The 15650-nt window shown below is 47.8% G+C and overlaps 1 protein-coding gene across 1 annotated transcript in view; it reads right to left on the bottom strand.

Moving 5' to 3' along the window:
• T265_13940 (hypothetical protein) overlaps window positions 1-15650 on the bottom strand; it is a gene marked incomplete at both ends in the record, with an annotated part of 53091 nt that overhangs the window by 14717 nt on the left and 22724 nt on the right. The window contains 9 exons of the mRNA XM_009171244.1: window positions 590-2124; window positions 2164-2754; window positions 3345-4592; window positions 4672-5010; window positions 5050-5611; window positions 6154-7332; window positions 10384-10642; window positions 13974-14182; window positions 14224-14384. Of these exons, the coding sequence (XP_009169508.1) occupies window positions 590-2124; window positions 2164-2754; window positions 3345-4592; window positions 4672-5010; window positions 5050-5611; window positions 6154-7332; window positions 10384-10642; window positions 13974-14182; window positions 14224-14384 (6083 nt within the window). The remainder of the gene's footprint in view (window positions 1-589; window positions 2125-2163; window positions 2755-3344; window positions 4593-4671; window positions 5011-5049; window positions 5612-6153; window positions 7333-10383; window positions 10643-13973; window positions 14183-14223; window positions 14385-15650) is intronic.

Here is a 15650-nt window from a genome sequence, read left to right as displayed (position 1 = left end):
GTAGGGAGGGAAAAAGTGTGAAGACGTACGCCACTGACAAGTTGGCTGACAACCCTCCAACAACAGTCCACGACCATGTTGTCTTCCTTTGGCTTCATCGTAAACGGGGGATTCAGCTGGTTACCAGCCGAGACCCCGGTGAAAGTGGAATTGTTCAGCCCGTCGCGAGCACCAAGTTCACCTGAGGTCACACAGGCTATTCCACCCCCCGCCCACGGGCAAGCTAGCCTACAGCGACAACTTGACCTGAAGACGTGCGGCAATTTTCACCAAATCGGATGTTTCGAAATGTCAGTCAGCTAATTACGGTCACCCATCACAAGCCCAACCTAATTTTCACACCTTGTAAAAACGTGTCACGAAGTTGAGTTGGTCGTGGTAGTGGTCGCCTACCATCCACGTTGAGCGGGGGACAATTTCGCCGAAATTAATTTCGTAATTTCGCTCTTCCTTCCTTCGTTTTCTTCCGGATCTTCAAGACCGCACTCAGCACAGATGTTATCATATGCTACGAACTCATGCAAACTGGGTACGGTAGGTGTTTCTCCGATGACTTCCGTGCGGGGATCACGCCTCGCGTCATACACACCAATTGCTCGTCGCGGGCCAGGTTGGACAGCTGGAACAGTCCCTGCTTCCCTCCCTCATCCGAGCTTGAAATATCAACAACGGCCGTTTCATCGTGAACGACAGAGTCTTCTGGGCCAGCTGTGACAAGTCCTTTCGGAATCTCCGTCGGAAGGAGGGCAGGAGCATCCAAGTTCAACAATGTAGACGGCGGCAGTTGGTCGTAGTCAGCGATGCTCGTATCCGTGTTCAGGTTGATGGGAGATGGGAAAGTAAATGGGGATAACTCCCGGGTACCAGCCTGCTGTACAAAACTACGATGCCACATGGCATACACTGCAAAATGTCCGGGCTCCATCCGTTGATAAAGTGTTCGAACGTCGTTCAACACCATGTTCAACAAGGCGCTTGGTGTTCGCATTCCATATCTTGGCGCATCCAACGGTGTGAATGAAACAGCAATCGCACCGTTGTTTTCACGGGTCCAACGGGAACACACGGGAAGTTCGGTGGTCTCTACATTCTGTGCCATGGCAAAGTGCAGAAGATGCCGGCAGGGTATGCCAAATTGAACAAACTTCTTACACGTGCACGTTCGGGTTGCATGGGTGATTGTCTCCCGCCGACGATCCATCATGATGGTAGCGTGCTCGTCGCTGCTCATGACCGTAATTGGATGGGTTGAGCTCAAATCAGATGCCATTTTGGAAATGGCGTATGGCATCAAACGACGGCACAATCTATCCAATTCAGGATGGCCGACAATGCAAAGATCACGGCGAGGCGCATCGGATACGGTTTCCTGACGATTCCATATCAAATACGTCGCGCTCATCCGTGAAACCCGTATGGCCTCCCACAGTCCAATTTTCCCGTTAAGTAGTTCCATTTTCAGGCATCGGTGCATGGCCTCGACCATGTTTGTATCGTGAATGCCATAGTTTGCAACTCGTGGCATTCTGCAGCTGGCCCACTTGGAAGCGTTCGGGAGAAGAAACGAATTTATGTACATGAAAAAAGGAGGGTCATTTAAACGTATAAGTTCCAAAAACGCTAAATACTTCCACAATCGGGATGTGTGCATGGCAACAAAAAAACGCGTAAATGATTGTGATCGTGGAAAACGTTTGATAACGTTCCTAAGAATATGTACACGACATAATAAATGATAAGCAAAAGGAAAAACACTAGCAATTGCGTTTCCGATGGCAAGCGCACCGTCAGACATGATGCACTTGACGAGAGAAGCGCTACCGACAAATTCCAGAAATGTTAGCAGAAACGTTCGGACGTCTGCCTCAGTCTCCCGCCAAAGAAAACCAATGGCCACAGGTAGACTTTTACGGCAGCCATCGACTATAAGCAACTGATACAAAAAATATTTGTGCTGGTTCGTGGAAAAAGTACTGTCAATAAGTAAAAAATCGGGAAACCGTCTGTACAGATCGAGCATCTCTGAGGTGGAGTAGATGAAGTGGGTCACTCTGTTACTTCCATCCCTCAAACAGCGGGCTCGTCCTTGTTCGTTGAACTGCGACTCCAAATCGAGAATATAACCTGCAAAAAGTACTTATTTTTAACAATAATTGGAATTACTTGGATTGTTCCGCCCAAACATGTGTCGCGCCCGGATATTGCCGATATCGCTGGTTGTGAGATATTTACCGAACTTCGACCTCACATAGAACCGGATGTTAAAGCATCGGCTCCGACATTCAAGCATTGGCCGAATGATTTCCAGTTCCTCCGGCAGCAGTCGACGGTTACGGTTAAACCACCGAGATGCTTCGGGACCAAGCAGCTCGTGATTGTGTACCATATGAGATTTCGTAACCCGAAAGAAGGTTCCCAGTCTGCCAACGTTAAAGAACGCCTCACAATGTGTGTGATCAAGCAGCCGGCGTCGTTTTCCCTCGTTTGGAGGACGTGCGAACCCTTTCCGGTGGCATTGGTATTTGATGAAAGTTTTCTCACCAGAGGAATTCGCTTTCGAGTTTCGCACACTGTAGTACCATCCCGATAACCGCTCGAACTGCTTAATGCAGTGCACCAGTTCATGAACGTTGCCGAATACGCGGCTACCCAGGTGACTCGCGAACAAGGGGGTGACGTCCACTGTGTACCCTTCAGCAGACACGGGAGCAGCTGCAACGAGAGACTGCGACGAGGAAGCCATGACGAGTGTGCCTGGACGCGCTGCACAGCCTGTTTTATGGAACACCTCAACCAATGAAATGGGAGAACTAGCATTTTTCTTCGATGAATATGTACTACTGAAAGCTTTAGTAGTAGTGCAAACTTTACGATGAGTGGCGTATCCAGACAGGAACGAAAAAATCAGTTGGTGGAAATAGTGATATATTCCACATGCTATACATATTCGCCAATTCGAATAGATACGTGCTGGTTGTTAAGCTTTTCTGAATTCTGGATTTCGAGCTAGTCGGGTTATACGGATATACGTACGAAACTTATTTCTCACAGTTCCTCAGATTCATTCCTTTCACTCTTACTGCAGCACCATTTACGTATTCACTGGGACATCCTTTACTAAGAAATTATGTAACCGCGCAATATTTCTAGAACCTGTCCATGGACATCGGCTAAAGCAGGCTTCACTTCCAAATCAAACCCACTGATAATAATTTACGAATTGTTGGTGAAGGACGAATAGCTGAATTTATTCGAAAGTTTGCTCACAAAAAAACACCAAAATATAGTTACAATGGGGGGTTGGATAAGGCAGCTGCGATGGTGCCACCGTGTGCAATACGGACATTGAACCCAGTTGACGGTTCTTCCTTCGTTTTCCTCAGGATCTTCTAGGCCGCACTCGGCACAGATGGTATCATCTACTAGGAAATCTTGCAAACTGGGTATGGTGGGTGTTTCATCCACGACTTCCGACCGGGGATCTCGCCTCGCGTCGTACACACCGACTGCTCGTCTCGGCCCAGTTTGGACAGCTGGGATAGTCCCATCATCATCAGAGCTGGAAATATCGACAACCGCAACTTCGCCGGGAACAACAGAGTCTTCAGGGGCCTCTGTGACAAGTCCCTCAGGAATCTCCGTCGCAACGAGGGCAGGAGCATCCAAGTTCAACAATACAGACGGAGGTAATTGGTCGTAGTCCGCGATGCTCGTATCCGTACTCAGGTTGACGGGAGGTGGAAAAATAAAAGGGGGTGACTCTCGTGGGCCAGCCTGCTGCACGAAACTACGATGCCAAGCGGCGTACACTGCAAAATGCTCGAGCTCCATCCGCTGATACAGTGTTCGCACGTCGTTCAACACCATGTTCAACAAGGCGCTTGGGTTTCGCGTTCCACTTCTTGCCGCATCCAACTGCGCAAATGAAACAGCAATCGCACCGTTGTTTTCACGGGTCCAACGGGAACACACGGGAAGTTCGGTGGTCTCTCCATTCTGTGCCATGGCAAAGTGCAGAAGATGCCGGCAAGGTATGCCAAATTGAACAAACTTCTTACACGTGCACGTTCGGGTTGCATGGGTGATTGTCTCCCGCCGACGATCCATCATGATGGTAGCGTGCTCGTTGCTGCTCATGACCGTAATTGGATGGGTTGAGCTCAAATCAGATGCCATTTTGGAAATGGCGTATGGCATCAAACGACGGCACAATCTATCCAATTCAGGATGGCCGACAATGCGAAGATCACGACGAGACGCATCGGATACGGTTTTCTGACGATTCCATATCACATACGTCGCGCTCATCCGTGAAACCCGTATGGCCTCCCACAGTCCAATTTTCAGGCATCGGTGCATGGCCTCGACCATGTTTGTATCGTGAATGCCATAGTTTGCAACTCGTGGCATTCTGCAGCTGGCCCACTTGGAAGCGTTCGGGAGAAGAAACGAATTTATGCACATGAAAAAAGGATGGTCATTTAAACGAATAAGTTCCAAAAACGCTAAATACTTCCACAATCGGGATGTGTGCATGGCAACGAAAAAAACGCGTAAATGATTGCGATCGTGGTAAACGTTTGATAACGTTCCTAAGAATATGTACACGACATAATAAATGAATAGCAAAAGGAAATACACTAGCAATTGCGTTTCCGATGGCAAGCGCACCGTCAGATATGATGCACTTGACCAGAGAACCGCTACCGACAAACTCCAGAAAAGTTAGCAGAAACGTTCGCACGTCTGCCTCAGTCTCCCGCCAAAGAAAACCAATGGCCACAGGTAGACGTTTACGGCAGCCATCGACTATAAGCAACTGATACAAAAAATATTTGTGTTGGTTCGTGGAAAAAGTACTGTCGATAAGTAAAAAATCGGGAAACCGTCTGTACAGATCGAGCATCTCTGAGGTGGAGTAGATGAAGTGGGTCACTCTGTTACTTCCATCCCTCAAACAGCGGGCTCGTCCTTGTTCGTTGAACTGCGACTCCAAGTCGAGAATATAACCTGCAAAAAGTACTTATTTTTAACAATAATTGGAATTACTTGGATTGTTCCGCCCAAACATGTGTCGCGCCCGGATATTGCCGATATCGCTGGTTGTGAGATATTTACCGAACTTCGACCTCACATAGAACCGGATGTTAAAGCATCGGCTCCGACATTCAAGCATTGGCCGAATGATTTCCAGTTCCTCCGGCAGCAGTCGACGGTTACGGTCAAACCACCGAGATGCTTCGGGACCAAGCAGCTCGTGATTGTGTACCATATGAGATTTCGTAACCCGAAAGAAGGTTCCCAGTCTGCCAACGTTAAAGAACGCCTCACAATGTGTGTGATCAAGCAGCCGGCGTCGTTTTCCCTCGTTTGGAGGACGTGCGAACCCCTTCCGGTGGCATTGGTATTTGATGAAAGTTTTCTCACCAGAGGAATTCGCTTTCGAGTTTCGCACACTGCAGTACCATCCCGATAACCGCTCGAACTGCTTAATGCGGTGCACCAGTTCATGAACGTTGCCGAATACTCGGCTACCCAGGTGACTCGCGAACAAGGGGGTGACGTCCACTGTGTACTCTTCCGCAGACACGGGAGCAGCTGCAACGAGAGACTGCGACGAGGAAGCCATGACGAGTGTGCCTGGACGCGCTGCACAGCCGGTTTTATGGAACACCTCAACCAATGAAATGGGAGAACTAGGATTTTTCTTCGATGAATATGTACTACTGAAAGCTTTAGTAGTAGTGCAAACTTTACGATGAGTGGCGTATCCAGACAGGAACGAAAAAATCAGTTGGTGGAAATAGTGATATATTCCACATGCTATACATATTCGCCAATTCGAATAGATACGTGCTGGTTGTTAAGCTTTTCTGAATTCTGGATTTCGAGCTAGTCGGGTTATACGGATATACGTACGAAACTTATTTCTCACAGTTCCTCAGATTCATTCCTTTCACTCTTACTGCAGCACCATTTACGTATTCACTGGGACATCCTTTACTAAGAAATTATGTAACCGCGCAATATTTCTAGAACCTGTCCATGGACATCGGCTAAAGCAGGCTTCACTTCCAAATCAAACCCACTGATAATAATTTACGAATTGTTGGTGAAGGACGAATAGCTGAATTTATTCGAAAGTTTGCTCACAAAAAAACACCAAAATATAGTTACAATGGGGGGTTGGATAAGGCAGCTGCGATGGTGCCACCGTGTGCAATACGGACATTGAACCCAGTTGACGGTTCTTCCTTCGTTTTCCTCAGGATCTTCTAGGCCGCACTCGGCACAGATGGTATCATCTACTAGGAAATCTTGCAAACTGGGTACGGTGGGTGTTTCATCCACGGTTTCCGACCGGGGATCTCGCCTCGCGTCGTACACACCGACTGCTCGTCTCGGCCCAGTTTGGACAGCTGGGATAGTCCCATCATCATCCAAGCTGGAAATATCTACAACCGCAACTTCGCCGGGAACAACAGAGTCTTCAGGGGCCTCTGTGACAAGTCCCTCAGGAATCTCCGTCGCAACGAGGGCAGGAGCATCCAAGTTCAACAATACAGACGGAGGCAATTGGTCGTAGTCCGCGATGCTCGTATCCGTACTCAGGTTGACGGGAGGTGGAAAAATAAAAGGGGGTGACTCTCGTGGGCCAGCCTGCTGCACGAAACTACGATGCCAAGCGGAGTACACTGCAAAATGCTCGAGCTCCATCCGCTGATACAGTGTTCGCACGTCGTTCAACACCATGTTCAACAAGGCGCTTGGGTTTCGCGTTCCACTTCTTGGCGCATCCAACTGCGCAAATGAAACAGCAATCGCACCGTTGTTTTCACGGGTCCAACGGGAACACACGGGAAGTTCGGTGGTCTCTCCATTCTGTGCCATGGCAAAGTGCAGAAGATGCCGGCAAGGTATGCCAAATTGAACAAACTTCTTACACGTGCACGTTCGGGTTGCATGGGTGATTGTCTCCCGCCGACGATCCATCATGATGGTAGCGTGCTCGTCGCTGCTCATGACCGTAATTGGATGGGTTGAGCTCAAATCAGATGCCATTTTGGAAATGGCGTATGGCATCAAACGACGGCACAATCTATCCAATTCAGGATGGCCGACAATGCAAAGATCACGACGAGACGCATCGGATACGGTTTTCTGACGATTCCATATCAAATACGTCGCGCTCATCCGTGAAACCCGTATGGCCTCCCACAGTCCAATTTTCCCGTTAAGTAGTTCCATTTTCAGGCATCGGTGCATGGCCTCAACCATGTTTGTATCGTGAATGCCATAGTTTGCAACTCGTGCAATTCTGCAGCTGGCCCACTTGGAAGCGTTCGGGAGAAGAAACGAATTTATGTACATGAAAAAAGGAGGGTCATTTAAACGAATAAGTTCCAAAAACGCTAAATACTTCCACAATCGGGATGTGTGCATGGCAACAAAAAAACGCGTAAATGATTGTGATCGTGGAAAACGTTTGATAACGTTCCTAAGAATATGTACACGACATAATAAATGATTAGCAAAAGGAAAGACACTGGCAATTGCGTTTCCGATGGCAAGCGCACCGTCAGATATGATGCACTTGACGAGAGAAGCGCTACCGACAAATTCTAGAAAAGTTAGCAGAAACGTTCGGACGTCTGTCTCAGTCTCGCGCCAAAGAAAACCAATGGCCACAGGGAGACTTTTACGACAGCCGTCAACGATAAGCAATTGATACAAAAAATACTTGTGTTGGTTCGTGGAAAAAGTGCTGTCAATGAGTAAAAAATCAGGAAACCGTCTGTACAGTTCGACCATCTCTGAGGTGGAGCAGATGAAGTGAGTCACTCTATTGCTTTCATCCCTCATACCGCGGGCACGGCCCTGTTCGTTGAACTGAGACTACAAGTCAAAAGTATGGGTCAAGAATGTAACCTAAATTCTTGACTTGTAGTCTCAGTTCAACGAACAGGGCCGTGCCCGCGGTATGAGGGATGAAAGCAATAGAGTGACTCACTTCATCTGCTCCACCTCAGAGATGGTCGAACTGTACAGACGGTTTCCTGATTTTTTACTCATTGACAGCACTTTTTCCACGAACCAACACAAGTATTTTTTGTATCAATTGCTTATCGTTGACGGCTGTCGTAAAAGTCTCCCTGTGGCCATTGGTTTTCTTTGGCGCGAGACTGAGACAGACGTCCGAACGTTTCTGCTAACTTTTCTAGAATTTGTCGGTAGCGCTTCTCTCGTCAAGTGCATCATATCTGACGGTGCGCTTGCCATCGGAAACGCAATTGCCAGTGTCTTTCCTTTTGCTAATCATTTATTATGTCGTGTACATATTCTTAGGAACGTTATCAAACGTTTTCCACGATCACAATCATTTACGCGTTTTTTTGTTGCCATGCACACATCCCGATTGTGGAAGTATTTAGCGTTTTTGGAACTTATTCGTTTAAATGACCCTCCTTTTTTCATGTACATAAATTCGTTTCTTCTCCCGAACGCTTCCAAGTGGGCCAGCTGCAGAATTGCACGAGTTGCAAACTATGGCATTCACGATACAAACATGGTTGAGGCCATGCACCGATGCCTGAAAATGGAACTACTTAACGGGAAAATTGGACTGTGGGAGGCCATACGGGTTTCACGGATGAGCGCGACGTATTTGATATGGAATCGTCAGGAAACCGTATCCGATGCGCCTCGCCGTGATCTTTGCATTGTCGGCCATCCTGAATTGGATAGATTGTGCCGTCGTTTGATGCCATACGCCATTTCCAAAATGGCATCTGATTTTAGCTCAACCCATCCAATTACGGTCATGAGCAGCGACGAGCACGCTACCATCATGATGGATCGTCGGCGGGAGACAATCACCCATGCAACCCGAACGTGCACGTGTAAGAAGTTTGTTCAATTTGGCATACCTTGCCGGCATCTTCTGCACTTTGCCGTGGCACAGAATGTAGAGACCACCGAACTTCCCGTGTGTTCCCGTTGGACCCGTGAAAACAACGGTGCGATTGCTGTTTCATTCACACCGTTGGATGCGCCAAGATATGGAATGCGAACACCAAGCGCCTTGTTGAACATGGTGTTGAACGACGTTCGAACACTTTATCAACGGATGGAGCCCGGACATTTTGCAGTGTATGCCATGTGGCATCGTAGTTTTGTACAGCAGGCTGGTACCCGGGAGTTATCCCCATTTACTTTCCCATCTCCCATCAACCTGAACACGGATACGAGCATCGCTGACTACGACCAACTGCCGCCGTCTACATTGTTGAACTTGGATGCTCCTGCCCTCCTTCCGACGGAGATTCCGAAAGGACTTGTCACAGCTGGCCCAGAAGACTCTGTCGTTCACGATGAAACGGCCGTTGTTGATATTTCAAGCTCGGATGAGGGAGGGAAGCAGGGACTGTTCCAGCTGTCCAACCTGGCCCGCGACGAGCAATTGGTGTGTATGACGCGAGGCGTGATCCCCGCACGGAAGTCATCGGAGAAACACCTACCGTACCCAGTTTGCATGAGTTCGTAGCATATGATAACATCTGTGCTGAGTGCGGTCTTGAAGATCCGGAAGAAAACGAAGGAAGGAAGAGCGAAATTACGAAATTAATTTCGGCGAAATTGTCCCCCGCTCAACGTGGATGGTAGGCGACCACTACCACGACCAACTCAACTTCGTGACACGTTTTTACAAGGTGTGAAAATTAGGTTGGGCTTGTGATGGGTGACCGTAATTGACTGACAGACATTTCGAAACATCCGATTTGTACCGAACGAGATAGTGCAGTGGTTAAGACGCCAGGTTACGGACTGGTAGGTCCGTAACCTCAGCATAGTTAAGACGCCAGCTTACGGACTGGTAGGTCCGTACCTAACCTCAGCATCTCGACTGCTCCTGTCTAGGCTTAGGCAACCTTCCCGCTTTCGTTAGCGTGGCAGCTGAGCACCGGAAGGTTACTACAGCTGAACGATTCTTTTTAAGCGAACGTTGTCACGTCTGATAGTATCGTATTATGGAAAGAATCTTTGGCAAGTTCATGTAAAAACTCCTTAACTAACAGAGCCTACAGGTTACCAGAAAACGTTTGGTCATGGAAAATAGTCTATAGAGAGGGAACAACTTCGAAAGAATGTCGCCATTCGCGTTGCGGCTAAGAAGCGTTCACGTATTTACCAATCGACAGTTGTTTGTCGACGGACAGCAGTTTACCACTCGTTTCTCCAAGTGTTGAGTTGAAGTGTACCTCATATTCGGAAGGACCACCATACAACTTTCTGAAACGAAGACTAGGGACGTACTAAGATGGAGGGACGACAGAACGTTGAGAGTAGAAAAAACGAGACGAGATATGCATGGTCAACGCTCACCTGTCGCATATCACCATCCGCCGTGAATACAATTGCTTCCAAGCCCTCATCCGTGTAGGAAACACTTTCCGCACGACATACTTCAAGTAATCTGGCCATAATTTGTGCCGCGGTCAGGCGAGCGTAGCGTAAAACCGCGCATCGGGATTGGATGGGTTCGATAAGTTTTGAAGAGTCATTGCAGGCCAGTGCGAACCGTGTGGTGCGCGAGTAGATTTCCATTGTGCGTCTTAGGGCCTGTTGCGCACCCTCAGTCATGCTAACAACGCAAATTGGTAGTAAGAAGGAAAGTGTTTGTGTGATGTTTTCAAAGCTGGTGTCAAGAAAAACTGAGCATCAGTTGAGATATGAGCGCAAAAACCAAATAAGACCATGGTTTGAATTGCCCTTAGCGTACCGATTGCTCCCGTTAATTTCTTGATCATCATACTTACAGGAAGGTCCCAAGAGAATATCATTGACAAAGAGACCGAATAGGACAAATGTGGTGCCTGTCGAATTCCTCCAAACTGCGTTGCTCAATGTGCTTTCAATCTTGGTCGAGTAAGCTTGGTAGGTGATATGAGAGGGATGCTATCTACAACATGCCCACTGATTTTTCGGACGGACCGACGAAACGGTGGACCATGGTTCCATGCAGGCTCAAAGTTCTGTAAAGACAACGCACGGATTCTCTCAGTGAATTAACTTATCATACGGGTAGATTTGTGATTGGAAGGTGATCCGTGTTTCTCTTTTGATCACACCTGTCGAAGTGAGCAGTTCGAACACAGCCAGTAGGGCACCCTGGCAGTGTAGATGGGAGGTGTAACTGCCAGAGAGATCAGATTCCTGAACCTACTGGGACCCTAAGAATCCACCAAAATCTCAACAGGGAAGCCGGAAAGCACCCGGACCAGTCAACTACTCAATCAATTCAGCAAAAGCCTATGAGTGTTCAGACACGCCACAAAGCATTTCATAGAAGGACGGTCGATGTTGATCGGTATTCACTGAATGCCGATCAGGCAGCCTGGATCAATGTCAAAAGTGCTACCCCCTGCGTTACTTTTCCCTCTGGGCTATTGGAGAGATGGCATGCGCTTCACAACTTCACAGTCTAAGGGGGCAGAAACAAGATTGGGTGGGATCGGAGTCAATGCACATACTTGCAGACGAGCCAATCGATGTGGTAGATAAATTTGTTTATTTGGGAAGTTGTATAAGTCCCGGCGGATTGGAAAGACAGGGCACCTTTTACCAAATGCAGACGTGACGTCAGTTAATCAATCAACAGCAAAATTTACACTACAGCAGTGCGGTCCATACCGTTTTATAGATCGGGAACGTGGCCTCTACGTGCAGATGACATAGGGAGCTGTCAGCGTTCGACCATCGGTGTCTCCGAAGCATTGGTCGGATCTGGTGGGAGCACCAGATTAGTAACGTTGAGGTACGCCAGATGGTCCTAGGAAGAGGGAACTTTCCCAAGATAGACGAATTAGTCACGCTTCACAGGTTACGCTGGTTAGGACATGTACTCCACATGTCAGAGGACTATCTGTCTGGCAGAGCTCTTTCAGCCCAGCCACGTGTTGGATGAAGTGGATGGTGCATGTCCTTGGAACGAAGTGTGAAAACGATGACCAATAAACTTAGTTGGATCAACAACTGCTGCCTCTCTGAATGGAGATCCCGGGACTCAAACATCAATGGTTAACGACACTGAAAGAAATGGCCCAATCGCATAGTCAGTGGTACTCCTGCATCAAAGCTAGCACTCCTAATGCGCAGCTGCCCAGAACTAACTGAACACGCCATAGCCTTCAATGCTTGGCCGTATCTCCCACGCTATGCCACCTTCCGGCAATCGAACCTGCAACAGATGGAACCAATGTACCCGAGGTACATGATTTATAGCTGATAAACCCAATTGATTGGCTGGTGAACACTATGGGATCAAAGATTGCTGGAATCCTAGATGAGAGATGAACTCCGAAACAAACTGACTAGAGAAACAGGAATCGCAAGAGAGAAGTCCGAAAGAAGAATAATTCCCAATAAATTACGGAAAAGTTGGAAATGCCCCTTGGTCCGAGTCACGAGGGAAAGTCGAATCATGTCGTAAATCTATCGCGCATCATCTCATCCGAGATCTCGCTCTAAAGTTCACGCTGTTTTCATATCCATCCACAACCTGCTTTCTTCATTTTCCACGTTTCAGCATATTCATCCGCCTCAGAATGACGTAGCAAACACGAGCGAGTTGACCACAAGCTCATGATTTGACTCAGATTCGGTATAAGTCGTTTGGCTACTCCACCGTATTCATTAAGGAGAGTCGTGTCTGTGGTTGCTATGTTGCGCGGAACACGTATTTAGTGTACTGCGGCTAGCTCCTGTGTTAGGACGGTTACAACATATTTCGATGCCACTTGGCTCCAAGCGACAAGCATCGCAAACTGATATCTGATCCGATAGTGAAAAAACATGCTTGCGGCTGACCACCAGCGCACCCAACAGCAACATCAAACATTATTTTGGACAATCAATGGGGCCGTCCCTTCGTAAGGGTGATTCGCAAACACTAATGGTCAAACACTATGAGCCATCGAACACTGTTGAAAATTAGAGACCAGGCCACACATCCACGAAGTAGGACAAGGGAAAACAACTTGGTTCGAGTTGTTCCGATCGTATGGTCTCCAGCACTAGTGGTGTTCTGGGATGAACCGCAACAGTTCGAAAAAAATTCGTTTGTGTTAAGCCCAAGAGCGACCACTGTGGGGTGCTCACAAATACGATCGAGTGCAGGCCTGACGCTGTCAAAAGGAGCGCCAAAAAGACCAATGTCGTCAGCGTGGCCAAAAGAAGTTATCCATAAGACTCCGCTTAGTAGGACTTTACTCCATCATCCACTTTTCCGGTGGATCGGGTGCGCTTACTGGTTGTACGTCAAACAGAGATTAGACCTGACCTAGATGTGACGGGTCGGGGGTTGGAACACGCGTGGCGCTTTTTTCTTCAAAAAAGGTGATGCTCTATTATTCCCCACCAAACACTGCTACTTTGTAGCCAGGCGTTTGATCCAAAGGCTTTGGTTAAGGACCCTATTTACCTTCCTAAGTTTCGGCCACAACACTTTTGCGTCAGCCGATACTGACAATCTCAGGCATCTCGAAATCAATTTTCAATGCAAGTGCAGCGGTTGAGCTAACTCCCCTTTTATAAGGCACCGAATCATTGGTGTTGAACACTGATGTTACGCTGTCGATGATGATGGTCACTGGTAGTTACTTAGTATTGGTATATTGATATTGATCTGTTCGCCGAGCTTGGCAGTTAACTCGCAAACGTTTCGTCATCACTAGAGAAGACATCACTAGTGCGTTCACTGATGGCCCAGTAGACACATCAGAGCTACCAATAGTTCAATGACTTTTCAAGTAAGGGAACAGAACGGCCTATTGACGGCGTTAAAGATTTTAATGGAAAGTAACCTAAGGCTGTAACGAAAGAATAGGAGACGTGTCACGAAGTGCTACGAATCAAACAAAATACTATAAAGATGAAGACCGAAAGCGTGAAGGAAAAGCTATGAAGATGCTTACCTGTCAGCTTCGTCCAGAATGATTATTTTTTGACGTCCCGGAGGCAGGGTCACTTTCTTTTGGGCAAACATCTTGATTTTGTTCCGGACCACGTCAATTCCACGATCATTGGAAGCATTCAGTTCGAGTACGGCCTCCTTGTACGAACTACCGATGAGGGCGTGAGCCAAACAAAGAATACTGGTGGTCTTACCGCATCCTGGCGGTCCCTAAATGGAGCAATCGATCACCACGACACCTGAAGACTTACCGCGATTATAATATTTGGCACGTTCCCTTCACGGGAGAATGCAGTCAGTCGTAGAATGGTTGCTTCGTTGCCCACAATGTCTGTCAGGACGACGGGCCGGTACTTTTCAACCCAAGGAATATCGTGGGATAACTTCGTATTGGGTACCACAGACTCCATAGCTAAAAGCATATCAAAGATGGATGAGAAATCATCGAGTTGTTACGTCCAGCGAAAAGCGATCAGAAGGATATCAGTCAATTTATCAACCGTAAACCATTCATGGTAGGCACATTCGTTACAGCTCCTATAGTTTCGATCACCAGCAATTCGGAGGATATGGGACACAGCCAAGTATCGGAGGCTTTCATGCATAAGCGCCACTGGCTGCGCGATCAGGTCATTTTTGACAGGACCATTAACCATTGATAAGTTGGATAACGGGGCCCCAGCCACGGAGACTGCAGCTGTCCACTCGACTGCGTTGTCAATGGAGTTCAATGTATCAGCTGTTAAACTTGTGCCATATGCACATTGGTTCCACCTGCTACAGTTTCGATCAACAGAAAACGGGAAAGTGGAATATACAATCAAGTCATGGAGGCGAAGTCATGTTCGGTTTGTTCGGGTAGCTACGCACTGAAGGAAATAGCTTTGACGCACAAGCGCCAATAACTAAGCGACTGGGACATTTCCGCCAGTGTCATTAACCACTGGTGACTTGAGTTCCGGGGTCCCCATCCAGGGAGGCGGCAGTTGCCCACCCGAACAAGTTTACTGGTTAGTGTCTTCATACTTCGTTGCCAGGTCATACACTGTGCACTTCTCTGTCGCCTCCGCTCAGCAAAGGGCTGGGAGAAAAGAGCTCTGTGAAGCAGACGGTCTTCTGGCATGCGGAGTATATTTCCAAACCAGCGTAACCTGTGAAGCGTGAGTAATTTATCTAGGGTGGGAGAGTTCCTTCTTCCCAACATTATTTGGTGTACCTCAGCATTGCTAACCCGATGTTGCCACCAGATCAGACCAATGCTTTGGAGACACCGAAGGTCAAACACTGACATCTTCCGTATGTCCTTTGCATATGGGGGCCACGTTTCTCATCCATAAAGCACCGCCGCAGTGTAAACGCTTCTTTTGACAGATAAACTGACGTCACTTCGGCACCATAGGTGCCGGAGGTAGGCAAAAGCTTACTCGGCCTTTAGTATTCGAGAAATATTCTCATCTCCAGCTAGTCCACCGGGACCTACGCAGCCGCCAGGGTAAGCAAATTTACCTACCAAGTCGATCGGCTCACCTGCAAACATGAGGTGTGGGTTCGATCCCATCCAGTCACGTAGAAGCACTTTGCAGGTATGAAGCGCATGTCAAACTGTGCGGCAGAGTCATTTAGGTTATTTAAAATCGTTTGCATCTGGGAAGGATATGAACCAAGGAGAGCAATATCG

This window comes from Opisthorchis viverrini (assembly GCF_000715545.1).
Source record: "Opisthorchis viverrini unplaced genomic scaffold opera_v5_123, whole genome shotgun sequence".
Classification (NCBI taxonomy): Eukaryota; Metazoa; Platyhelminthes; class Trematoda; order Opisthorchiida; family Opisthorchiidae; genus Opisthorchis; species Opisthorchis viverrini.
Note: the sequence above shows the minus strand (reverse complement) of the source record. Positions and strands in the feature narration are given on the sequence as shown.